The sequence below is a fragment of the Rhodamnia argentea genome, chromosome 7 (assembly GCF_020921035.1).
Source record: "Rhodamnia argentea isolate NSW1041297 chromosome 7, ASM2092103v1, whole genome shotgun sequence".
NCBI lineage: Eukaryota > Viridiplantae > Streptophyta > Magnoliopsida > Myrtales > Myrtaceae > Rhodamnia > Rhodamnia argentea.
In genome coordinates this window covers 7,275,623-7,301,671 of record NC_063156.1, presented here as the reverse complement: position 1 = coordinate 7,301,671, position 26,049 = coordinate 7,275,623, and the positions used below count along the sequence as shown (strand labels likewise).

At 40.7% G+C, this 26,049-nt stretch overlaps 3 protein-coding genes across 5 annotated transcripts; all 3 read left to right on the top strand.

Annotated features, from left to right (window-relative positions):
• The first annotated feature begins 7,867 nt into the window (after positions 1 to 7,867).
• LOC115732596 (glutathione S-transferase F9-like) lies at positions 7,868 to 20,868 on the top strand. Of its 3 annotated transcripts, none has more exons than XM_048282026.1 (4): positions 7,868 to 8,034; positions 8,179 to 8,227; positions 8,686 to 9,158; positions 20,750 to 20,868. In XM_048282026.1, exons 1-3 carry the CDS (start codon positions 7,891 to 7,893, stop codon positions 9,138 to 9,140), a joined length of 648 nt encoding a protein of 215 aa, XP_048137983.1. In that variant the 5' UTR covers positions 7,868 to 7,890; the 3' UTR covers positions 9,141 to 9,158; positions 20,750 to 20,868. The 3 variants fall into 3 exon arrangements, with proteins under 3 accessions (XP_048137983.1, XP_048137982.1, XP_048137984.1); XM_048282025.1 differs by lacking the exon at positions 20,750 to 20,868 and adding an exon at positions 16,335 to 16,514; XM_048282027.1 differs by lacking the exons at positions 7,868 to 8,034; positions 8,179 to 8,227; positions 20,750 to 20,868 and adding exons at positions 8,253 to 8,473; positions 16,335 to 16,514 and having other exon boundaries at positions 8,592 to 9,158.
• On the top strand, positions 14,968 to 16,322 carry LOC115733393 (glutathione S-transferase F9-like). The gene is made up of 3 exons (XM_048282028.1): positions 14,968 to 15,191; positions 15,336 to 15,384; positions 15,843 to 16,322. Exons 1-3 carry the CDS (start codon positions 15,048 to 15,050, stop codon positions 16,295 to 16,297), a joined length of 648 nt encoding a protein of 215 aa, XP_048137985.1. The 5' UTR covers positions 14,968 to 15,047; the 3' UTR covers positions 16,298 to 16,322.
• On the top strand, positions 19,336 to 20,868 carry LOC115746804 (glutathione S-transferase F9-like). The gene is made up of 3 exons (XM_048282030.1): positions 19,336 to 19,606; positions 19,751 to 19,799; positions 20,258 to 20,868. The coding sequence occupies exons 1-3, from the start codon at positions 19,463 to 19,465 to the stop codon at positions 20,710 to 20,712; spliced, it is 648 nt and encodes a 215-aa protein (XP_048137987.1). The 5' UTR covers positions 19,336 to 19,462; the 3' UTR covers positions 20,713 to 20,868.
• Positions 20,869 to 26,049: the final 5,181 nt, after the last annotated feature.

The window sequence follows — 26,049 nt, the reverse complement described above, 5'->3', positions numbered from 1 at the left end:
TTTTCCTATGGACATTGAAATTCCAGGACGTCACATGAATAATCAAGAAAAGTTAAAAAAAAAAAGTTTTAAATCAATTGCATTGGTATCAATATAATTTTAAATTTTTTAATTGGACCAATTTGATGTGGCACCCTTATTCAGGTACCACATGCAGAGCCGTGACGCGCCAGGCCATCACGTCTAATCCTTTTTGTTAATCTTGTTCAATTAGCAAGCGTTGAAAGGATTTCCAAATACAATTATAAAAACAAGACCAAAGTTTGATACTTAGATAAAACACACGCATATAGCACTAGATTAAGGCCACATGGTCTAAGCACCCCTACATAGTTCGGTTAACTATATTTACATAACACTGGGACTTTGGAAGCTCCCTACCCAACTACTATCTCCAAAATGCCGTGGTACTAGCGTCCGTTCTTCGCGGTCTTGACAAAAACAGCTTCATGTGACCTTGATCCGTCCCCAACCTAAGCTGCAGGCGCAGCCTGCCCTCCACCGAAGCCCCTCCATCAGCGTTACCGTCGCCTCCATCGTCAGTTGCCACCATCAAAGAGGTCGAAGGGAGTAGGCCCTTCCCTTTGGCCGTCGATCACCACAAACACGGACACCAAGCGGTACTCGACCGGAGCCAAACCAACCCCGACGTCGACCGTGAGGGTGGCAATCACCCGGGTGAAGGATATTCCTTCCTCATTTGGAATCTCAAAGTCCTGCTTCTCCGTCTCGAGCGAGAGTGGCAGGCCGTAACGAGAGCCCCGGGGGAATAGGAATAGAGGCCATCATGTCAGTCTAAAAATATAATATTACCACATGTGTACGATAGCTTAGCAAGCAAATAATACACTCTAACACTCACTTGATTCATCGTATCGCTCGAGACCACTTATACTCCCTATTATCAGTCAAACGAGAATAATACTAGGGATTCAATCCACAACAAGGAACACATATGCAATCAGAGAATGCAATGCACGAACGTATGCACTTCCGCAACTCATGTGCACTCGGTTTGCTCATATTTCATCGTCGAATGGTATAGCGTTCTTTTGCCCGGCCTCACTGCCGTCCTTCATGGCAAACTCCTATGCCCATGGAATCCCCTCATTCCGAGGTTTCGCATATCCACGCCGTCCTCCCGGCGCCACAACCGGGGTATCCCCAACTCCCACGAGGTTCGATTGATCTCACATTTCATTCGTGGCCACTCCCCGGTCGCCTATGCAAATGTATGCGATGCTAGATAATGCCACAAATCCAATTACAAATCATATCGCACATATTGGTTTCAAGCACAAACTTTTCATGCCCAACCGAACCATAGCTCAAATCATGAGGATGCATATACCTCTCGGCTCCCTCTCTATATGTTCGATTAGGCATTCTCGCGAGTCTATGCTATCACCGCTACATGCATTATGGTCATTTCTACGTCCGAGTACACACTCAGTCCAATTTGGACCCAGTTTCACCGTTCGTCCATCACTGCCAGGCCTCGGTTCCTCATGCCGTCCCACCCTCAAAGTCACAGACTACAACACAAAACGCACACCAACTATCATGCAATGAATGAACCAGACCCGGTTGTCTAGCTTAGCCTCGATTATTTCACATATAGGTCCGACCCTCAACCCTTGATAGTTTTCCTATTTTTCGGGTTTGCTTGTTTCCTTTGTTGCAGCAACCCTTGTGTACAAATGGCAGAATAATGGCAGCCGATCTGTCATGAAAAAATAAGAGAGTTTTCGCCCGAGGACGTAGGCACATCGCCGAACCTCGTAATTCTTGTGTTCTTCTTTGTGATTGCTTTACCAAAACTCATCAGACTTGAAAGGAAGTGATTACGTAAAAGACGTCGGAGGATGAGGAATCGCGAAGAATTTATTCTCATTTAAGTGCTTTAATAATACGCATCCAAGACTATCTTATAAGAATTCAAAAATGGGAGGAATTGCCAATGGAAATTGAAGAATGAAAAATGTAGTATCTTTTTGGCACACTTTCCACCACTGCCTTCGGTAGAGTTTATGCTAGAAGTGCTCTGAACGTTTGATTTACAGCTGCAAAAGAAGGAAGTTATCAAATAATCAATCATCCGAGGGCAGAAGTTTTACCGAAAGATTAGCAGGTCATTGATCCCAGAGTTGAAGGAAACACCAATGGATTCATTAAGAAGAGAAAAGAAAGTATACTCAGTTTGAAATAATATTCAATCTGCTTAGACTAGCAACGGGCTCCTTATAACTATGGTGGGGGAAAAGTATACTAGAAGTGCCATAACTTGTGTACGGCGTTCACTTGAGTGTCATAACTTTCAAAATGTTCACCTTAAGTGCCATTACTTTTAAAAATCGTTCACTTGAGTGCTACTTCGGAGCAAAATCGTTCACTCGAGTGCTACAGTAACTTTTCCGGCATGTCACGTCAGCTTTTCGGTATCTACAGTAACTTTCCCGTGCGTGCTACAGTAACTTTCCCGGCGTACCACGTCAGTTTTTCTTGTTGCCACGTCAACATGGCACTCAAGTGAACGATTTTTGAAAGTTATGGCACTTAAGTGAACATTTTGAAAGTTATGACACTCAAATGAACGCCGTACAAAAGATATGGCACTTCTAGTGTACTTTTTCCCTATGGGACTGTGTACAAGTTTAAGTTTTGCTTTGTCCCTTGCTGGACAACAGAAAGAGTTCAAAGGCCTCTTTCTTGAAGATTTATTCCCTTGCTAAGCTAAACATTTCATCTGAGAAATCCATCTTTGCAGATTATGAACTATTAAGAAGCTTTACCATGGAGGTGCATGCTCTTGAGACGCAGAATCACTCCCAGAATCTATGAAAAGTTCGACAGGTGTTGGGGAAAGTTCAGTAGGCATAGTTGGCTGAAGTTTCCTGATAGACGTATGAGGAAGCCATGAGTGAAACTTCGAACTTTCTGAATCTCCATTATTCGGTGGTGAAAACATGAACTTGTCCGTTGCTTTCCAAATTTCTGCAGGAGTCTCTGGTAAGGTTCCGCAAGCTTTAAGGAAATTAGCCTGCAAGATAGATCTGAGCTAATAGGAAGTCATCGAAATGGACGGACCAGAAGTAGCCAACCACTCCGATTAACCAAAACTCTACTTTTGCTACAACGAAATCTGAAAGCATAAACTACCTTAGTCAAACTCCTCATACATGTGACCTCTAAGCAGAAGGTTGTTGTCGCCAAGATAATCAAGCCTTCCATCCTCTAAACTCGTAGAACGTATACATGACTGACAGTTTATATCTTGGCATCTTGAGGCTTTGATCAATATCAAGAACAGGAATTGACAAAATGGGAGGAAAAAGAAACGAACTGAGAGGCTCTCCAGTATTACTGGAGGTTCCTTAAAGCCTATAAAAGTATTGTCAAGTAAGTTTTTAACTTATGCAAAGCAGAGAGCCTTCATCCTTGGTTCCTCTTGAGTCTTAATTATTGGAGCACGAGTACAAAATTCCTCAAAGCGCACGATTCAGTTAACCATTCAGTCACTTCATAACAAAATTAAAGAGGGCCATAGTTTCCTCCCTCCAATTTTCCCCAACAAATTATCCTGTGAGGCCGTCTTTATTCAGAGAATACACTCATACCTCTATAGGAGATATGTTTGAAAATTACTTATAGGTGTATGCCGAGTGACACGGTCCGGGAGAATGGAATCGCTCAAGAGGTTTTCTGTACGAAGGACCGTGACCTTTGAAGGTAGAATACCCTAGAGAATTCTAGAAGATCCAGAGGCGAGTGATATGGGAATTTCTCGTCCCTGTATTTATCGTGAGTAATTGGTAGTTGGGGAGATATAATCTCCACCGTTAGATCTAGGAGGGATCTACGGATGACATCTCACGAGAACTTATATATAAGGGGGACCTCCTCCCCTCATTGTAGCATCTCATTCTCACGAGTTATAGAATTCCAGAGCTTCTCTCTCTAGAAATCTTGTGAGTTGGAGCGGGTAAGGCTAACTTAGGGAGCGAAGTTCCTAAGGCTGCACGGGTTGAGAAAGGATCGAGCTTTGAATCGATCGGCCCGTGACACCAAGCACGTCATTCACCTGGGGATGAAAAAAATGAAATTAAGAGATGGATTTCAGAAGAGGGCAAAAAGGAAAATGCAATACTGAAAGCCCTATATATGCTAGACTATAGATCCTAACCGCAACTATTTTTACGCATAGCAGATCCAATCATCTGAAACAAAGTCAAGAAACGAACCAATCTTTTAAGGTGGTCTAGCAAGCAAACACCTAAACTTCAACTAAAAATAACATTGACAAAGCAAGCAAACACCTAAACTTCAACTAAAAATAACGTTGACAATCGATTCTGAGACATTAACGCCTCCTGCAAAAGACCAAAACGGCACGAAAGTCGAAACTCAGTGTCTTTGTGAATGCTTCAACCATAGCAGCTCAAGACTGGGGTCAGTCTCTTAGTTAGAATTAGCGGCTTGCAAGATAGAAACAGGTGAGTACATTAGGGCATGACGCAACAGAACAGAAGAAATGGGTTTATGTAAAATCCAAGCACAAAAAACAAAAAAAGGTAGCTCTTGCTGCAAGAAGAAATGGAAGAGTGTAAAGAACCTGGAGCAGGGAGTAGTGTGTTGATTTCATCCTTGCTATGCATATTGCTGCAAATGAGGGTTTCACAAATATCCAATTCAGTGGATGTGTCTATGATATCCTTTATGTGCGGCACTTTTTCCCTGAAGTCCGTTTGTAGTGCCCCTCCGTGTCTCTCCGTCTCCACTAAAGAGTCAAACCGGAGTTCAGAAAGTTCATCGAAATGGAAAACTAAGATCTACATGAGAAACTATGTCAGCCGCAGTGGTTGAAAAGGATTTACCTGAAATCCAAGCACAAAAGAAAAAGAAAAAGAAAAATGGGCGTCTCTTGCTGCAAGAAGAAATGGAAGAGTGTAAAGAACCTGGAGGAGAGAGTAGTAGGTCCATAGCATCGTCGTCATTCATATGTGTGCAAAAAAGGTCTTCGTAAATCTGCATATCCGTGCATGTGGGTATTATCTTCTTTATGCGCTCCGCTTTTTGACTCCTTCATCAGTAGTGCGACTCTGTTTTTCTCCATCAGTTCAGAAAGTTCATGGAAATGGAAAACCAAGATCTACATGAGAAACTATGTCAGGTGCACTGAGTGGAAAGGGTTTACGTGAAATCCAAGCACAACAACAACAGAAAAAAGGGAAAAAAAGAAATGGGTATTTCTTGCTGCAAGAGCTCTCACGACTGAACCAAGAAAAATGGAAGCGATCGTGTAAAGAACCTGCAATGAGCGCTTCGTATTATCTCCAGTTCAGGGGAAAGTGGGTAATCTCTCCTACTGGTGCCCCTCTGTTCTTTTCCTTCGTTCTTCTTTCTCCGTGGAAAAGATTCAACCAAAACGACCCAGGGCTACACTCTCTCGTTTTTCGAATTCAAATTTCTGAAGAAAGAGGATTGAAAATGGCTCAGAGGCGAGTGACGGAGGGTGGAGACTCTGCTTCTCGCATGAAGAAGTGCGTGCTTCGGAACTCACTCCTAACTTCCACAACGGTCACACGGTCAGCGAATCCCGTAAATTACCGTCTTGTCCTCGTTCGATATCCCCATTATCCCCAATGCGATGGGCCGAGCCAGCTTCACCCAGCATAAGGTTCCTCGTTTATTCTGTAGTCACTAATTAAGTAACCCCATTCGACCCCCAAATAATAATAATAATAATAATAATAATAATAATAATAATAATAATACTAATACTAATACTAATACTAAGGGGAAAATTAAATATATGCTTCAAGAAAATCCACATTGAATGGAAACCATTGTTGAATTTTTCTTTTTCTTTTTGCCTTGATTAAATGAATAATGTACGTAAATGAGCAACTTATACGATATATAAAATTAGATTTTTTATGATGTGCTGGATACTGCATGAACAGGTTGGGGAAACCTTATTGAGGCCATACCCTTTAGGCATCTTGCATGCCGTCTTTTTTTTTTTTTTTTTTTAACACGCGCTTGTATTTTAGGTATGGCCAACCGCTTGTTTTATGTTGAGCTTCCGCATACGCCCACTATTATATGTATTATCACATTGAAACAGAGCATGTAGTTAGTAAGCAAGGGGCTAGAAATCAAGATTACAACACTGAGCCTTAGCATGCTATTCTATGAAATGGTACTTGCATCTATCACAAACTCGCGCCTGTCTAGGCAACGAGAACTCCTTAAAGGACTCACTGTGTGAACAAAAAAGGATGTCTGATATCAGCATGGCTCATTGGCAAGCGACACCATTCCGAGCGACGGTCCCCAAAAAGCAAAGCAATTCATTCATATAGTAGACACAGAAGCACAAGAGAAAAATCAAACCCAAACAGTTAGTTTTTCCTTACGATGCCGGAAACTCTGGCCACAAGGATCGGCTAGTATACTATAACACGTCAGACTCGAAAAGTTTTGAATAACGGAAAACTTGTTTAGCCTTCCATAGAAACTACATGCTTTATTCCCTCCACCCCAACCCCCACCCCCCACAAAGACCCTGGACTGTACCATCATGAGTCGTATCAGTTCTTCCAGTGCCATCCTCAACACTTTCTCCTTTGTTTTGAGACGCTGTTGCTGTTGCTGCTGCCAAATTCGGGTTGACACACGGTCCTTTGGAATTTTATTTTGCTCAATGTATTAAGTAATCTTAAATGCTTAACCTGGTTCATTAACTTTCAGTTTGCTCAATCTAGTTACTCAACTTTCCATATCAAAGTCAAATTAGTCTTTCGGTACTATTTGCAAGGTTTTCATAATTATACTATTGCTCAAATTATAGGATAACTTTCCATTTCAACCCATTTCCTAAATCAACAAAACAAATGCTATCTTCTTGTCAGATTTTATTTTTTGCTTCTTTATATATGTTACAATAGATCCATATAAGTATAATAACTTAGGATCTCTATAATTGTAAAAGTAGCTTCATTTTAATGTCGAACGCAGGGCTATTTTAATTTCCTAATTAGCATATTTAACTAACTCTAATGAAGAAAACATGAAACACAAAAGCTTGAGCATTTTATCTATCTAATAGATTAGGAACTAGATTTCAATTAATATCAGTACGATTATCTATTGATTTTTTTTTTGTCAAAGATTTATCTATAGATGTTATTCTTATGAAAACACGTAACTCCTAAAATAATAGAAATATTAGTCCGATATAACTCTAAATGAGGTTTTACTTTCACTGTTGTAAAGCTCATAAGTTGAAATATACTTAAAAGGGAACTGTAATAATATGTGTAAGGACCAAAAGGTAAAAATATCAGAAAAAGAGCCAGCATATCTTTTATTGATGTAGGAAATGAATTGTAATAAAAAGATATATTAAAATTCGGGCTTCAATGCAGTTATGAAATATTCTGAATAGCACCCAAGAAGTAATTTGACTTTGTTATGAAAAGTTGATGGATTAGATTGAATAAATTGACAACTTAGGGACCAGCTTGGACATCTGTAATGTTCAAGGACTTCATTGAATTAATAAAAGACAGAGATGGGCATTGTATGCACATTGCAAGAGTGTCATACATCAAACGTAAAGTCAGAGAAAATGTTGGAGGAAAAAATTCAAGGCATATGCGAAATCAGATTCTACAAAGCTAATCAGTAGCATGCCAATGTTGACTGCAAAGGACTCGGGCCCGCGATGGGGAAAGTTGGGTGCAGTAACGTGTGCAACTTGGTTTCATCTTCTAATAACCAATAAGAGCGCTCTTTATAAACCCCGAAACAGAGTGAGGGAGCCAACGCTGAAACATTACTGGAGTTGACTGGTCCGTCAACGAGGGAGAAGAAGACAAAAAAAAAATGGTGGTGAAGGTGTTCGGGCCTGATTACGGAAACCCCAAGCGGGTGCTGGTGTGCTTGATTGAGAAGGGCGTCGAGTTCGAGACCGTCCCTCTCGATCTCTTCAAGGGCGAGAACAGAGCCCCTGAATTCCTCAAGCTCCAGGCGTGTCCCCTGTTCTTGAATCTCCCGTCTCGTTTCGATCGAACTCGAGTCTATATCGTCTCTTTCTTTCTTTATGGGTACTTGGCATTTTAAGCAGTTTGTCTGATTGATTCTGATTCGGATCGTGTGTATGTGTGTCTGTAGCCCTTCGGATCAGTCCCTGTGATTCAAGATGGAGACTATACTCTGTTCGGTAATGCTCTCAACTTTCAGATTTTCCCATCGCACTCCGGTGCTTGAACATAAACATGTGGATGTACGGATGATTTTTGGGCATGCTTCTGTAGTTGCCCGTGTAAGGAGAATAGATTCACTAGTGGAGATCGTCGGCTGAGGGTTTGGTTTCTGAAGTCTGAGAAGTTGTGCAATGAGTAGATACCAGAGGAAGTTGAAAAGTCAGAGTCCATTTCAGTTTACATTAGCTACTTTCCTGACCGATGTTGAGGAAGAAAGATCAATTCATAGACTTATAGTCATAAAAACATTCTGCTGCTTCTACACTGTTACTGTCGGTCTAATGTGGTTAGTGTAAGACTGCTAGTAAATTCAAAATCTCCGTGCAGGTCTCTTTTAGGTTGCATTCTAGATTATGGTGCGTTTCATGTGTGGGGATCAAGATTTGTCTGTCTACTTCCTATTTTATTGATACAGAATCGCGGGCCATAGCAAGATATTATGCCGAGAAATACAAGCACCAAGGGACCGACCTGCTGGGGAAGACGATAGAGGAAAGGGGGCTCGTCGAGCAGTGGCTTGAAGTCGAGGCCCATAGCTACAACCCGCCGATCAATGACCTCGCCCACGAAATCGTCGTGGGCCCATTAAGGGGACTTACCCCGGATCCGAAGCTGATCAAAGAGAACGAGGAGAAGCTCGGTAAGGTGCTGGACATCTACGAGGAGAGGCTGTCGAAGAGCAAGTACCTGGCGGGGGATTTTTTTAGCCTCGCCGACCTGAGCCACCTCCCGATGACGCAGTACTTGGTGGGGAAAATGGAAAAGGAGTACTTGATAAGGGACCGGAAGAATGTAAGTGCGTGGTGGGATGATATCTCGAGCAGGCCTTCCTGGAAGAAGGTCGTCGAGCTCTGGCCCGGTCTGTATTAGGACCATCTTGTAAGGCGTGCCGGATGCACCCGGGCCCTCGGTCCATGCCAAAGGAGGAGTCACCTTCCGCGGACTAGCGTGTCTCTCTGTGCCTAATTAATATGTTACTACTCCAACCCAGTCGGCAGATCTGGGGGATCGAATAAGCTTTTGTTGAGTCTGGTTTGCAAAGATTGGGTGTCAAGTGGGATCACTTCAGTAAATTTAGCATGTTGTTTGTTGACCTTTCTCGTGTTGTATTCTTCTCAGGTCTAGAACTAAGCACTCCCTGGACAGGTCTCGGTGGTGTTGGGCCATGTTCGCGGCTAATTAGCACCAAGCTAGTGGCTTTGGCGAAATAAGAAATTAGCCACCTGCTCATAACCTCTCAAGGATCTTTTAGGACGTAAGAAGAGTGTTCCAACAATAAAGTGAATTAAAATAATTAGAAATTAAAAATATACAGGCCAAAGTTGTTTGGATAGACTAAATTGGCACAAACATAAAAAATCTGGGACTCAATTGATAAAAAAAAGAGATTATGACTGAATTGATATAATTATAATAAATTAATGATTTTTTATTATTATAATTTTCTCTATGAATGATCGCACCCAACGTATAACGGTCAATTGCCCCTTTCTTCCTCATTTTCCTCTTAAGGTTAGGTGATTAATAGCTCGCTCAATTGAAATTCGGAGGTGCATAGGAAGTTGACAAAGAACACCATGTGGTAAATGATGCAAGGACACATCAAATGTGAATTCTCGATTGGCCAGACAAATCTTCATCTACTCCCTTGAATATTTCTACTAAAAATAGACCAATTATTAGGATCTATGGCTTGCGTACATGGGCCAATTTGGCCCGTCACCAACTACCCAATTCGAGCAAATTTGGCAATTGCCTTTCTAGGAGCAGGCAAGGCAATACGAACGGATGAGCACGATGCTTCTTGCCATTTCCGCTGACGATTATTGGCAACTTTAGGCCGACAGAAGCAACGTAAATTGAACGTTGAGCCTAGGTCCGACATTGATTTAGCGTAGAAGGTACCGACAAAAGACGCATCTTTGAAATTTCGAATTGCCCGATATAAGCAAGGGAAAATCTTGCAAAGAAATTCAAGGCATGGAAATAAATGCAAAGTTCGGACTACGAGGCTGACCGATTAGCTAACCTTGGATCCTTGAGATTGCGTTTGGATGTCCAGATTTCTAGTCGGGATAGACCGAATATGATACAATGTAAAATCTAGGGGTTTTGTTCTATCATGTTCACTGTTTGGTAAATCACAATAATAAAATCATATATTCTCATATCTTAAATGAATCCGAAAATGCAAAATGGACATGGTAAGGATTTCTCCTAATATCACTACCAAAGAAATTGCAAATACACAAACAAAGATAACTTCCATTGGTCAATTCGTAATTATTGTACGATCTACATGCTAAACATGTTCAACAATGATGAGAAATGTAATCGGGCATGTTCAGCAATGATGAGAAATGTAACCGTGCTACACCAACATTGATGAGGTAGACCAGCTAGTGAACGCCAAATCTAGTAATAGAATGAAAACATGATTATTCACCTTCGGGGTTTTGAAAAGTATAGTACTTTGATGCTCTCGTCACTTTTGCGAAACTTTAACATGAACCATGGAGCTACATAAAAGAGGAGTTTCGACTCTTTTGCCGCTTTCATGGACTTTTGACGTGGCCTAAATAGCTACGGAGCGAAGGAACTCCAACCTGTCTCCTTGTTTTCGTTAAACTTTGACGTGAATAAAGAATTACAGTGGGGTGGTATAATTTCAACATAAACCGTAGATATGGAAAGGGAAGAGACAAAGTGAATTAGAAAGATCCATTTGAAGTTTGAATTTGTTCATTTAAAATGGAGGGCCTTCTGCTTATAACCTCTCAAGGATCTTTTATGACGTAAGAAGAGTATTCCAATAATAAAGTGAATTAAAAATAATTAGAAATTAAAGATTTATTAAAATATTATTAAAAATTGCACTTAGCTCCGTCAAGCCAAAGTTAGATTGCTAGACTGAATTAGCATAAATTAAAAAAGTTTAGAACTCAATTGATTAAAAAAAAATTATGACTGGATTGACACAATTACAATAAATTTAGGACCTTAATCTTTTTTTTTTTATAATTTTCTCGATGAATGATTGCATCAGGTCAATTGCCTCTTTCTTCGTCATCTTCCTCTTAAGGTTAGGTGATTAATAGCTCGCTCAATTGGAGGTGCATAGAAAGTTGACAAAGAACACCATGTGGTAAATGATGCAAGGACACCTCAAATGTGAATTTTCAATTGGTCCAATATGTCATTTTCTTAAAGGAAAATTATGCAAGCATAATGAATTTCAAGATCCTACCGTCAAGATGTATCACAAAGCATGCACATTGCAAGAGTGTAATATATCAAACATACAATGTTGCAAAGAAATTCAAGGCAAACGTGAAATCGGATCATTCAAAGCTAATCAGTAGCATACCACCATCGATCGATTATCCAACCTCAGATCCGAAATTGGGTCGTGATTAGCGAGTTGGCCCGTGACGGTAACGTGTGCAGCTTGGTTTCATCTTCCGATTAGAGAACTGTTTATACCCGGACATAGAGTGAGGTAGTCAATGCTGATAGATTTTCGGAATTGATTGGTCCGTCGACAAGAGTGAAGGTGTTCGGGCCAGATTTTGCAGCCCGGGAAGCAAGTGCGGATATGATCGTGAACAAACTCGTCAATTCATTGAGTTAATTTGACTTTTATCAAACAAGTATGCGATTGTAAAATCTTCCTTTCATATGAAAACTTAGGCTCCGCTTATTTCGCAAAAAATAAAAGATTGAAAAATGTTTCTCAAAATGATCGATTGTATCGCTTGAAGTATTAGTCAAAGGTGTACAGACCCATCCGGATGCAAGAGTCAAGATGGCTCATCATATCTAGAATAGAATGAGTCATATTTGCTCATGATGTGAATCGAATTTGTGATCTTGTCAAAAAGAAAAAAAAATTATAGATGTTTTGTTGCGATTGAGTGTTGAAAAAAAAGTTGCAAAACGAAAGAAATCATACAACAAGCCGTTATGCTATAAAAGCCCCTCATCTTGTCAAGCACAATGAACGACTCTATTATCGAATTTTTGCAATCCATCTCGGACACCCGACTCCCTCAAACTTAGTCACCGAAACGACTGTCGTGATCTAAAGGAGAAGAGGTTCATCCAAAGAGAAAATCGGTGTCGGAACAAGCAGTTGCAGCATGGCAAAAATTTCTGCCCCCCGTAACCTAGTTTGAATGGTGGAGACCTTGAAGGTGTTTGTGATTAACCCCAACAAAAAAGCTCATCGACCTGACTCAAAATGCTGATCAATTCGTGATGCAAGTTTCTGAAGAGTAGGAAGCAAGAAATTTGAGTGAAACTTAGTGAATGTGACCTGCATTGCAGGGTGACACAATCATGGTTTACTTTTTCCGAATTAGGTTTGACAAATCGAATATGAAATTGTTTAGGTGAATGGATAGTCACGTAAGCAAAACTGTCGTTTTGCTTCTAAATTACTGTAGCCTCCTAGAGCGCTTCCATTTGTTACTGTCTTTTTCCTTTGTCTTGACAATGCTACTTTCGTTTGACTTTTGCTCCGCCTTCAACTGGCGGCTGCGGTGCTTTGATTTCTCATGTGATGGTGACCTACGGTCTCTGAAGAAGGCCGACGTACTCACCGTCAGTAGATTTGACTTGACAAAGAATTGCTGCTCAACTGAATTTGAGGAATTTCAACCGGTGTACATGCGAAACCCAAAACTGAAAATATCTGGTGACAAGAACCAGGCCGTACCTACGAGACCATAGCATGCCGATGCTGCAAGCCACCTCGCCAGATGTAATTGGACATGGCGATTTCCTAAATCCACCATTGAGTGTTGCTGATCCGGAGTGAATTTGCAAGATGGTTGATATCCCCTTGCCCGATAATCTCTCCTCCACCGCATAATGCTTTTGAATATTCAAAATCAAGTTGGCCCCATACAAGGCTTGCCCTTTTCTTGGACCCTTTGGATTTCCAAAATTCAAAAGCATGATGAGTTGAAAGAGAGATTATTGGCGAAGGAGAGCTCGGCCATCTTGCAAATTCCCAATCAGCAGAAGAGAAAAGAATCTCGGAATGGAAAGACTCAAGCCCTCATCGTGCTGGTACGAAACTCCTCATCGTAGTTAATTGCATCGATTTGTACTAGCTTGTAAGTGCGGGAAGAGCAGTCGAAGCCAAACCCGTAAACCGACTTATCCGGCTGAAGCTCGGGGCGCTCTTGGCAACTTCATGATCTCTTTAGTAAGAGGATTAATCGGGAGCTCGGGATTATTCTTCGCGTTCATCGAGTGCCCGAAAAAGAGGAAGCCATTGCACGCACCTTGTAGTTTGTAGCCTATCGGGTCCGGAAATTTTGCAATTTGGATCATCCTCATTAGCGCTTCCTCCTCTTGTATCTTGAGGAGATGGATCTCGTATCCGTTATACATACAGTATACAAGCATTGGTTCTTTTGGGCAGTGCAATGAGTTGCGGAAATAGGAATCATCGATGGCTTTTTGCTAGCGTTTACAGACGCACCGGCATCGCAGCGCCGATCGGCCCGAGAGCCTGGAGAGGATAAAATGCATAATCATACGATGCACAACACATCAACTTTGGAATTTTATTTTGCTCAATGTGTTAACTAATCTGAAATGCTTAATCTGGTTCATTAACTTTCAGTTTGCTCGATCTAGTTACTCAACTTTCCATATCAAAGTCAAATTAGTCTTTCGGTACTATTCGCAAGGTTTTCATAATTATACTATTGGTCAAATTTTAGGATAACTTTCCATTTCAACCCATTTCCTAAATCAACAAAACATATGCTATCTTCTTGTTACCTTCTATTTTTTTACTTCTTTATATATGTTACGATAGATCCATAAAAGTATAATAACTTATGATCTCTATAATTGTAAAAGTAGCTTCATTTTAATGTCGAACGAAGGGCTATTTTAATTTCCTAATTAGCATATTTAACTAACTCTAATGAAGAAAACATGAAACACAAAAGCTTGAACATTTTATCTATCTAAAAGATTAGGAACTAGATTTCAATTAATATCGGTACGATTATCTATTGATTTTTTTTTGTCAAAGATTTATCTATAGATGTTATTCTTATGAAAACATATAATTCCTAAAATAATAGAAATATTAATCCGATATAGCTCTTATGAAAACACGTAATTACTTTCACTGTTGTAAAGCTCATAAGTTAAAAATATACTTAAAAGGGAACTGTAATAATATGTGTAAGGACCAAAAGGTAAAAATATCAGAAAAAGAGCCAGCATATCTTTTATTGACGTAGGAAATGGATTGTAATAAAAAGATATATTAAAATCCGGGTATCAATGCAGTTATAAAATATTGTGAATAGCATCGAAGAAGTAATTTGACTTTGTTATGAAAAGTTAGTGGATTAGATTGAACAAATTGACAACTTAGGGACTAGCTTGAACATCTGTAATGTTCAAGGACTTTACTGAATTAATAAAAGGCAGAGATGGGCATTGTGTGCACATTGCAAGAGTGTAATACATCAAACATAAAGTCAGAGAAAATGTTGGAGGAAAAAATTCAAGGCATATGCGAAATCAGATTTTACAAAGCTAATTAGTAGCATGCCAATGTTGACTACAAAGGACTCGGGACCGCGATGGGGAAAGTTGGGTGCAGTAACGTTTGCAACTTGGTTTCATCTTCTAATAACCAATAAGAGCGCTCTTTATAAACCCCGAAACAGAGTGAGGGAGCCAACGCTGAAACATTACTGGAGTTGACTGGTCCGTCAACGAGGGAGAAGAAGAGAAAAAAAAATGGTGGTGAAGGTGTTCGGGCCTGATTACGGAAACCCCAAGCGGGTGCTGGTGTGCCTGATTGAGAAGGGCGTCGAGTTCGAGACCGTCCCTCTCGATATCTTAAAGGGCGAGAACAGAGCCCCTGAATTCCTCAAGCTCCAGGCGTGTCCCCTGTTCTTGAATCTCCCGTCTCGTTTCGATCGAACTCGAGTCTATATCGTCTCTTTCTTTCTTTGTGGGTACTTGACATTTTAAGCAGTTTGTCTGATTGATTCTGATTCGGATCGTGTGTATGTGTGTCTTTAGCCCTTCGGATCAGTCCCTGTGATTCAAGATGGAGACTATACTCTGTTCGGTAATTCTCTCAACTTTCAGATTTTCTCATCGCACTCCAGTGCTTAAACCAAAACATGTGGATGTACGGATGATTTTTCGGCATGCTTCTGTAGTTGCCTGTGTAAGGAGAATAGATTCACTAGTGGAGATCGTCGGCTAAGGGTTTGGTTTCTAAAGTCTGAGAAGTTGTGCAATGAGCAGCTACCAGTGGAAGTTGAAAAGTTCGAGTCCATTTCAGTTTACATTAGCTACTTTCCTGACCGATGTTGAGGAAGAAAGATCAATTCATCGACTCATAGTCATAAAAACATTCCGCTGCTTCTACACTGTTACTGTCGGTCTAATGTGATGAGTGTAAGACTGCTAGTAAATTCAAAATCTCGGTGCAGGTCTCTTTTAGGTTGCATTCTAGATTATGGTGCGTTTCATGTGTGGGGATCAAGATTTGTCTGTCTACCTCCTATTTTATTGATACAGAATCGCGGGCCATAGCAAGATATTATGCCGAGAAATACAAGCACCAAGGGACTGACCTGCTGGGGAAGACGATAGAGGAAAGGGGGCTCGTCGAGCAGTGGCTCGAAGTTGAGGCCCAGAGCTACAACCCACCGATCAATGACCTCATCCTTAAAATTGTTTTCGGCCCATTAAGGGGACTTACCCCGGATCCGAAGCTGATCGAAGAGAGCGAGGAGAAGCTCGGTAAGGTGCTGGACATCTACGAGGAGAGGCTGTCGAAGAGCAAGTACCTGGCGGGGGATTTTTTCAGCCTCGCCGACCTGAGCCACCTCCCGTTGACGCAGTACTTGGTGGGGAAAGTGGAAAAGGAGTACTTGATAAGGGACCGGAAGAATGCAAGTGCGTGGTGGGATGATATCTCGAGCAGGCCTTCCTGGAAGAAGGTCGTCGAGCTCTGGCCTGGTCTGTATTAGGACAGTCTTGTGAGGCGTGCCGGATGCACCCGGGCCCTTGGTCCATGCCGAAGGAGGAGTCACTTTCTGCGGACTAGCGAGTCTCTCTGTGCCTAATTAGTATGTTACTACTCGTACCCAGTCGGCAAATCCGGGGATCGGATAAGCTTTTGTCGACTTTGGTTTGCAAAGATCGTGTGTCAAGTGGGATCACTTCAGTAAATTTAGCCTGTTGTTTGTTGACCTTTCTCATGTTGTATCCTTCTCGGGTCTAGAACTAAGCACTCCCTGGACAGGTCCCGGTGGTGTCCGGCCATGTTCGCGGCTAATTAGTACCAAGCCAGTGGCTTTGGTGAAATCAGAAATTAGGCACTTGCTTATAACCTCTCAAGGATCTTTTACGATGTAAGAAGAGTGTTCCAATAATAAAGTGAATTAAAAATAATTAGAAATTAAATATATATTAAAATATTATTAAAAATTGCCACTTAGCTTTTACAGGTTAAAGTTGGTTCGATAGACTAAATTAGCACAAATACAAAAAATTTGGAACTCAATTAATTTTAAAAAAAGATTATGACTGAATTGATATAATTATAATAAATTTAAGGTTTTTTTAATTATAATATTATCGATGAATGATCGCATCCAATGTATAACGGTCAATTGCCCCTTTCTTCCTCATTTTCCTCTTAAGGTTAGGTGATTAAGAGCTCGCTCAATTGGAATTCGGAGGTGCATAGGAAGTTGATGCAAGGACACCACGTGGTAGGACACCACGTGGTAAATGATGCAAGGACACATCAAATGTGAATTCTCGATTGGCCAGACAAATCTTCATCTACTCCCTTGAATATATCGACTAAAAATAGACCAATTATTAGGATCTATGGCTTGCGTACATGGGCCAATTTGGCCCGTCACCTACTTACCCAATTCGAGCAAATTTGGCAATTGCCTTTCTAGGAGCAGGCAAGGCAATGCGAACGGATGAGCACGATGCTTCTTGCCATTTCTGCTGACGATTATTGGCAACTTTAGGCCGAAAGAAGCAACGTAAATTGACCGTTGAGCCTAGGTCCGACATTGATTTAGCGCAGAAGGTACCGACAAAAGACGGATCTTTGAAATTTTGAGTTGCCCGATATAAGCAAGGGAAAATCTTGCAAAGAAATTCAAAGGCATGGAAATAAATGCAAAGTTCAGACTGCGAGGCTGACCGATTAGCTAACCTTGGATCCTTGAGGTTGCATTTGGATGTTCGGATTTCTAGCCATGATAGACCGAATATGACAATGTAAATTCCAGGGGTTTTGTTCCATCATATTCATTGTTTGGTGAATTACAATAATAAAATCATATATTCTCATATCTTAATATCTCCATTGTTTGTTACGAATAGCTCATCGATGTAAATAAATCTGAAAATGCAAAACGGACATGGTAAGGATTTCTCTTGATATCACTACTAAAGAAATCGCAAATACACAAATGGAGATAACTTCCATCAGTCAATTCGTAATTATTGTATGATCTACATGCTAAACATGTTCAGCAATGATGAGAAATGTAATCGGGCTACACCATCATTGATGAGGTAGACCAGCCGATGAATGCCAAATCTAGTAATAGAAAGAAAACATGATTATTCACGTTTGGGGTTTTGAAAAGTATAGTACTTTGACGCCCTCGTCACTTTTGCGAAACTTCAACATGAACCATGGAGCTACATAAAAGAGGAGTTTCAACAGCGGTGGTCGGCGGGCGGCGATCGTCGGGTTCAATTTAGCCAATGAAGATAAACTACACAATTATCAGAAGATCCGGTCGACCATACAATCAAATCTTCTTGACAATAGTGTGGTTTTGAGTTACTTATATTAGGAAATAATCCCTCGTAGCAATTTGATCAAAAACCAATTTGCTTTCCTTTCTTATGTCTATTCCGAAGTTCCAAACCTGTGATTTGCTGTCAATATTTTTATGGGATTTAGATTGAAAGTTAAGGGAATGTCTAGGTCTTCATATAAGAATGCTCAAAAGTTCTTCGGTAATTTGCTGTCGGTGTTCTTGTGACTTAGATTGAAAGTCAAGGGAATGTCTAGGTCTTCAAATAAAATGCATAATTATACTATTGCTCAAATTACTGGATAACTTTCCATTTCAACCCATTTCCTAAATCAACAAAACAGATACTAGCTTCTCGTTACCTTTTTATTTTTTACTTCTTTATATATGTTACGATAGATCCATATAAGTATAATAACTTATGATCTCTATAATTGTAAAAGTAGCTTCATTTTAATGTCGAACGCAGGGCTATTTTAATTTCCTAATTAGCATATTTAACTAACTCTAATGAAGAAAACATGAAACACAAAAGCTTAAACATTTTATCTGTCTAAAAGATTAGGAACTAGATTTCAATTAATATCAGTACGATTATCTATTGATTTTTTTTTTTGTCAAAGATTTATCTATAGATGTTATTCTTATGAAAACACATAATTCCTAAAATAATAGAAATATTAATCCGATATAACTCTAAATGAGGTTTTACTTTCACTGTTGTAAAGCTCATAAGTTAAAATATACTTAAAAAGGGAATTGTAATAATATGTGTAAGGACCAAAAGGTAAAAATATAAGAAAAAGGGCCATCAAATCTTTGATTGGCGTAGGAAATGAATTGTAATAAAAAGATATATTAAAATCCGGGCATCAACGCAGTTATGAAATATTGTGAATAGCACTAAAGAAGTAATTTGACTTTGTTATGAAAAGTTGATGGATGAGATTGAACAAATTGACGACTTAGGGCCCAGCTTGAACATCTGTAATGTTCAAGGACTTCATTGAATTAATAAAAGGCAGAGATGGGCATTGTATGCACATTGCAAGAGTAGTACATCAAACATAAAGTCAGAGAAAATGTTGGAGGCAAAAATTCAAGGCATATGCGAAATCAGATTCTACAAAGCTAATTAGTAGCATGCCAATGTTGACTACAAAGGACTCGGGGCCGCGATGGGGAAAGTTGGTTGCAGTAACGTGTGCAACTTGGCTTCATCTTCTAATAAATAATAAGAGCGTTCTTTATAAACCCCGAAACAGAGGGAGGGAGCCAACGCTGAAACATTACTGGAGTTGACTGGTCCATCAACGAGGGAGAAGAAGAGGAAAAAAAATGGTGGTGAAGGTGTTCGGGCCTGATTGCGGAAACCCCAAGCGGGTGCTGGTGTGCCTGATTGAGAAGGGCGTCGAGTTCGAGACCGTCCCTCTCGATCTCTTCAAGGGCGAGAACAGAGCCCCTGAATTCCTCAAGCTCCAGGCGTGTCCCCTGTTCTTGAATCTCCCGTCTCTTTTCGATCGAACTCGAGTCTATATCGTCTCTTTCTTTCTTTGTGGGTGCTTGGCATTTCAAGTAGTTTGTCTGATTGATTCTGATTCGGATCGTGTGTATGTGTGTGTGTAGCCCTTCGGATCAGTCCCTGTGATTCAAGATGGAGACTATACTCTGTTCGGTAATTCTCTCAACTTTCAGATTTTCTCGTCGCACTCCGGTGCTTGAACCAAAACATGTGGAAGTACGGATGATTTTTCGGCATGCTTCTGTAGTTGCCTGTGTGAGGAGAATAGATTCACCAGTGGAGATCGTCGGCTAAGGGTTTGGTTTCTAAAGTCTGAGAAGTTGTGCAATGAGCAGCTACCAGTGGAAGTTGAAAAGTTCGAGTCCATTTCAGTTTACATTAGCTACTTTCCTGACCGATGTTGAGGAAGAAAGATCAATTCATAGACTCATAGTCATAAAAACATTCCGCTGCTTCTACACTGTTACTGTCGGTCTAATGTGATGAGTGTAAGACTGCTAGTAAATTCAAAATCTCGGTGCAGGTCTCTTTTAGGTTGCATTCTAGATTATGGTGCGTTTCATGTGTGGGGATCAAGATTTGTCTGTCTACTTCCTATTTTGTTGGTACAGAATCGCGGGCCATAGCAAGATATTATGCCGAGAAATACAAGCACCAAGGGACCGACCTGCTGGGGAGGACGATAGAGGAAAGGGGGCTCGTCGAGCAGTGGCTCGAAGTCGAGGCCCAGAGCTACAACCCGCCGATCAATGACCTCGCCCGCAAAATCGTTGTGGGCCCATTAAGGGGACTTACCCCAGATCCGAAGCTGATTAAAGAGAACGAGGAGAAGCTCGGTAAGGTGCTGGACGTCTACGAGGAGAGGCTGTCGAAGAGCAAGTACCTGGCGGGGGATTTTTTCAGCCTCGCCGACCTGAGCCACCTCCCGATGACGCAGTACTTGGTGGGGAAAATGGAAAAGGAGTACTTGATAAGGGACCGAAAGAATGTAAGTGCGTGGTGGAATGATATGTCGAGCAGGCCTTCTTGGAAGAAGGTCGTCGAGCTCTGGCCCGGTCTATATTAGGACCGTCTTGTAAGGCGTGCCGGATGCACCCAGGCCCTTGGTCCATGCCGAAGGAGGAGTCACTTTCCGTGGACTAGTGAGTCTCTCTGTGCCTAATTAGTATGTTACTACTCGAACCCGGTCGGCGAATCTAGAGGATCGAATAAGCTTTTGTCGGGCCATGCTCACGGCTAATTAGCACCAAGCCAGTTGCTTTGGCGAAATCAGAAATTGGCCACCTGCTTATAACCTCTCAAGGATCTTTTACGACATAAGAAGAGTGTTCCAACAATAAAGTGAATTAAAAATAATTAGAAATTAAAGATATATTAAAATATCATTAAAAATTTCGCTTAGCTCATATAGGCCAAAGTTGGTTAGATAGATTAAATTGGCACAAATACAAAAAATATGGAACTCAATTGATAAAAAAAGAAAGAGATTATAATTGAATTGATATAATTATAATAAATTTAGAGTTTTTTTTATTATTATAATTTTCTCTATGAATGATCGCATCCAATGTATAACGGTCAATTGCTTCTTTCTTCCTCATTTTCCTCTTAAGGTTAGATGATTAATAGCTCGCTCAATTGGAATTTGGAGGTGCATAGGAAGTGGACAAAGAACACCACGTGGTCAATGATGCAAGGACACATCAAATGTGAATTTTTGATTGGCCAGTGTTGACACCTAAAACAATCCAAGAAGGCTTGTGACAAGCACGTGAGGAGGCGACAATCGGCTACGGGAAAGAACATTGAGGCAAGGTGCGTGCCGATCAAAAAGGTGCTACGTGTCGGGGTAAGTTACGGCGCCATTTTCTTCCAGAGCAAGAAAAGCGCGCGGAGGAGGGCCACGATCGAAGCAATTGCTAAAAGATTGGCGGTAATCCCCACGAGGTAAAAAGAAAAGGCGCGAAGAATGGGAAACCGTCATCTATGTGGCTTATGGAAAAGGGCAAAGCGTGGGGCCAAGGGAAGAAACCGCTCGGCGGTTATCAAAGAGCCTGCCTATAAATACCTCGCAGAGGCAAGAGACACACACACAACAAACACAAAAACACCTATCTTTTCAACTTGCTCTTAGCCTTTAGCCTAGCCTAGCTATAGTTTTAGATTCCCGTCGTTGATTCAATTTCGGCGAGTTTCTTATCCAGAGTTAGGTGTCGTCGATTAAATTCCGACGTCCGCTTACTAGGTTCGGCATCGTCGATTCAATTCCGGTGTTGCACCCTTCATCCATCTTATCCGATGCCGTCGATTCAATTCCGGTATTGTGTCCTATAATCCCCCGTCCAGTCTTGTTGATTGAATTCCAGCATTGTGTCCTACATCATTGCCTCGATCCTGTCGATTTAATTCCAGAATCGTGTCGAAATTTGCTACATACCTCTACTAGTGCACATATTGGACTGTCGAAGTTGTTGAAAGTCCGTAACGCACCTCTTGTGTTAATCTACTGCATTTGACATTCTCTGTCCAAAATCGACCCAGAACTCCTTTTCGGAAAACGAACGGATTAAGTTCGATAAAAGATTCTCGCGTTAACAACCCTTTTTGGGCTATAGTCATTTTGGGTCCGTAACTCATAACCAAGAGAGCCCCGTCGAAGGATTTCGACGCGCAACAGCCAGACAAGTCTTCATCTACTCCCTTGAATATTTCTACTAAAAATAGACCAATTATTAGGATCTATGGCTTGCGTACATGGGCCAATTTGGCCCGTCACCTACTACCCAATTCGAGCAAATTTGGCAATTGCCTTTCTAGGAGCAGGCAAGGCAATGCGAACGGATGAGCACGATGCTTCTTGCCATTTCTGCTGACGATTATTGGCAACTTTTGGTCGAAAGAAGCAACATAAATTGATCGTTGAGCCTAGGTCCGACATTAATTTAGCGCAAAAGGTACCGACAAAAGGCGGATCTTTGAAATTTCGAATTGCCCGATATAAGCAAGGGAAAATCTTGCAAGGAAATTCAAGGCATGGAAATAAATGCAAAGTTCAGACTGTGAGGCTGGCCGATTAGCTAACTTTGGATCCTTGAGGTTGCATTTGGATGTCCAGATTTCTAGTCAAGATAGACCGAATATGATACAATGTAAAATCCAAGGGTTTTGTTCTATCATGTTCACTGTTTGGTGAATCACAATAATAAAATCATATATTCTCATATCTTAACATCTCCATTGTTTGTTACGAATAGCTCGTCGATGTAAATGAATCCGAAAATGCAAAACGGACATGGTAAGGATTTCTCATGCTGTCACTACTAAAGAAATTGCAAATACACAAACAGAGATAACTTCCTTCGGTCAATTCATAATTATTGTACGACCTACATGCTAAATATGTTCAACAATGGTGAGAAATGTAACTGTGCTACACCAACATTGATGAGGTAGACCAGCCAGTGAATGCCAAATCTAGTAATAGAAAGAAACATGATTATTCAACTTTGGGGTTTTGAAAAGTATAGTACTTTGACGCTCTTGTCACTTTTGCGAAACTTCAATATGAATCATGGAGCTACATAAAAGAGGAGTTTCGACTCTTTTGACGCTTTCATGGACTTTTGACGTGACCTAGAGAGCTACGGAGCATAAGGAACTCCAACTGTCTCCTTGTTTTCGTTGAACTTTGATGTGAATAAAGAATTATAGTGGGGCGGTATGACTTTAACATAAACCGGAGATATGGAAAGGGAAGAGACAAAGTGAATTAGAAAGATCCATTTGAAGTTTGAATTTGTTCATTTAAAATCAAGGACCTTCTACTTATAACCTCTCAAGGATCTTTTACGACATAAGAAGAGTATTCCAGCAATAAAGTGAATTAAAAATAATTAAAAATTAAAGATTTATTAAAATATTATTAAAAAATTGCCCCTTAGCTCCGTTAGGCCAAAGTTGGCTGAATAGACTGAATTGACATAAATACAAAAGGTTCAAGACTCAATTCATTAAAAAAAAATATGACTAAATTGACATAATTATAATAAATTTAGGACCTTAATTTTTTTTTTTTTATAATTTTCTTGATGAATGATTGCATCCGGTCAATTGCCCCTTTCTTCGTCATCTTCCTCTTAAGGTTAGGTGATTAATAGCTCGCTCAATTGGAGGTGCATAGAAAGTTGACAAAGAACACCGTGTGGTAAATGATGCAAGGACACCTCAAATGTGAATTTTTGAGTGGTCCGATATGTCATTTTCTTAAAGGAAAATTATGCAAGCATAATGAATTTCAAGATCCTACCGTCAAGATGTATCACAAAGCATGCACATTGCAAGAGTGTAATATATCAAACATCTAATGCCGCAAAGAAATTCGAGGCAAAAGTGAAATCAGATCATTCAAATCTAATCAGTAGCATACCAATGTCGACCGATTATCCAACCTTGGAACCGGAATTGGGTCGCGATTAGCGAGTTGGCCCGCGACGGTAGCGTGTGCAGCTTGGTTTCATCTTCTAATTAGAGAACTGTTTATACCCGGGCATAGAGTGAGGTAGTCAATGCTGAAAGATTTTCGGAATTGACTGGTCCGTCGACAAGAGTGAAGGTAGTCGGGCCTGATTTTGCAGCCCCGGGAAGCAAGTGCGGACATGCCTTTTTCGGAAGGTCCTCGAACTTTGGCCCGGTCTGTATTAGGACAGTTTTTACTAGGTGCGCCGGATGCACTCGAATCCTTGGTCCATTCGAAGGAACAGCCACTTTCCATGGACTAGCGAGTCTCTTTCTTCCCGATTAGTATGTCACTAATCGTTTAGTATTATGATAAACAGTTGCGATGTGTGTATCGCGCTTTATTTAAAAGCGGGGCATGTTAGAAATTTTTTGGACTTACATAATAGTTCGGTTAGAGCCTGGTTAAAGCGGTATTGGAGGTGCTAAGATCGATTCACCAAATGACACGTTACGTGACGAGCTAATAAAAAGAACTTTTGCATAAGACGCCCATTCACTCGAAGAATTATGATCGTAAACAAACTTGTTAATTCATCGAGTTAATTTGACTTTTATCAAACAAGTATGCGATTGTAAAATGTTCCTTTCATATGGAAACTTAAGCTCTGCTTATTTCGCAAAAAATAAAAGATCGAAAAATGTTTCTCTTAAATGATTGATCGTATCGCTTGAAGTATTAGTCAAAGGTGTACAAATGTCTCATCATATGTAGAATAGAGCGAGTCGTATTTGCTCATGATGTGAATCCGAATTCGCGATCTTGTTAAAAAGAAAAAAAAATTATAGACGTTTTGATGCGATTGAGTGTTGAAAAGAAGTCGCGAAACGACAGAGATCATACAGCAAGCCGCTACGTCATAAAAGCCCCACATCTTGTCAAGCACAATGAACGACCCTATTATTGAATTTTCGCAATTGATCTTAGACACCCGACCCTCAGACTTAGTCACCGAAACGGCTGTCGTGATCAAAAGGAGAACAAGTTCATCCAAAGAGAAAATCGGTGTTGGAACAAGCAATTGCAGCATGGCAAAATTTTCTTCTCCCTGTAGCCTAGTTTGAATGGTGGAGACCTTGAAGGTGTTTGCGATTAACCCCAACAAAAAAGCCCATCGACCTGACCCAAAAAGCTGATCAATTCGAGATGCAAGTTTCTGAAGAGTAGGCAGCAAGCAAGAAAATTGAGGAAAACTTAGTGAATGTGACCTGCATTGCAGGGTGATACAATCATGGTTTACTTTTTCCGAATTAGGTTTGACAAATCGAATATGAAATTGTTTTGGTGAATGAATAGTCACGTAAGCTTTTTTTTTTTTTTTCCTTTGCAAGAACAGCTCCCTTCCAACCCTACAAACCGACTTGCCCATCGGAGGAGGAGTTCAAACCATTTTCAGACGACGGTGATTTTGCCCGTCGGAATCACGAAAAAATGTCATTGGATGTCTTATCTTTTCCGCTGTTGATTTGAGCGAACAACAACGTCGAACGTGTGATAGGCAATTCCACTTTCTTCCTCCCTAGGTGAACAATAGTTTACTTCACTCATCTGTCCTTCTTGCGAAGGGATTTGACAATGAAAACTAATTGGTCAATGACGCAAGGACGCCTGGTGCGCGCACGTCCCATTGGCCAAATATCTTCCTACTCCCTTGGATGTATTAGTTAAAAAAAGAGGCGCACTATTGACTAATTATGCTTGCGGAGAACATGGGCCAATTTGGGCCGTCACCTACCACCCAATTCGAGCAAATTGGTATTGATTGCCTTTCTAGAAGCAGGCAGGCGATAGGAACGGATGACAACAATGCCCTCTCGCCATTTTTACTGACTTGCTTATCGGGAACTCTTTCCGAGACGAAATTTGGTGCTAAAGATATTGACAAAA

Excerpts from the sequence above, each read along its gene's own strand:
- LOC115732596 (XM_048282026.1), top strand. The coding sequence starts at position 7,891 with ATGGTGGTGAAGGTGTTCGGGCCTGATTACGGAAACCCCAAGCGGGTG. Across the intron at positions 8,035-8,178 it reads CTGAATTCCTCAAGCTCCAG|CCCTTCGGATCAGTCCCTGT; the intron begins GCGTGTCCCCTG and ends GTGTGTCTGTAG. Across the intron at positions 8,228-8,685 it reads TGGAGACTATACTCTGTTCG|AATCGCGGGCCATAGCAAGA; the intron begins GTAATGCTCTCA and ends TTATTGATACAG.
- LOC115733393 (XM_048282028.1), top strand. The coding sequence starts at position 15,048 with ATGGTGGTGAAGGTGTTCGGGCCTGATTACGGAAACCCCAAGCGGGTG. Across the intron at positions 15,192-15,335 it reads CTGAATTCCTCAAGCTCCAG|CCCTTCGGATCAGTCCCTGT; the intron begins GCGTGTCCCCTG and ends GTGTGTCTTTAG. Across the intron at positions 15,385-15,842 it reads TGGAGACTATACTCTGTTCG|AATCGCGGGCCATAGCAAGA; the intron begins GTAATTCTCTCA and ends TTATTGATACAG.
- LOC115746804 (XM_048282030.1), top strand. The coding sequence starts at position 19,463 with ATGGTGGTGAAGGTGTTCGGGCCTGATTGCGGAAACCCCAAGCGGGTG. Across the intron at positions 19,607-19,750 it reads CTGAATTCCTCAAGCTCCAG|CCCTTCGGATCAGTCCCTGT; the intron begins GCGTGTCCCCTG and ends GTGTGTGTGTAG. Across the intron at positions 19,800-20,257 it reads TGGAGACTATACTCTGTTCG|AATCGCGGGCCATAGCAAGA; the intron begins GTAATTCTCTCA and ends TTGTTGGTACAG.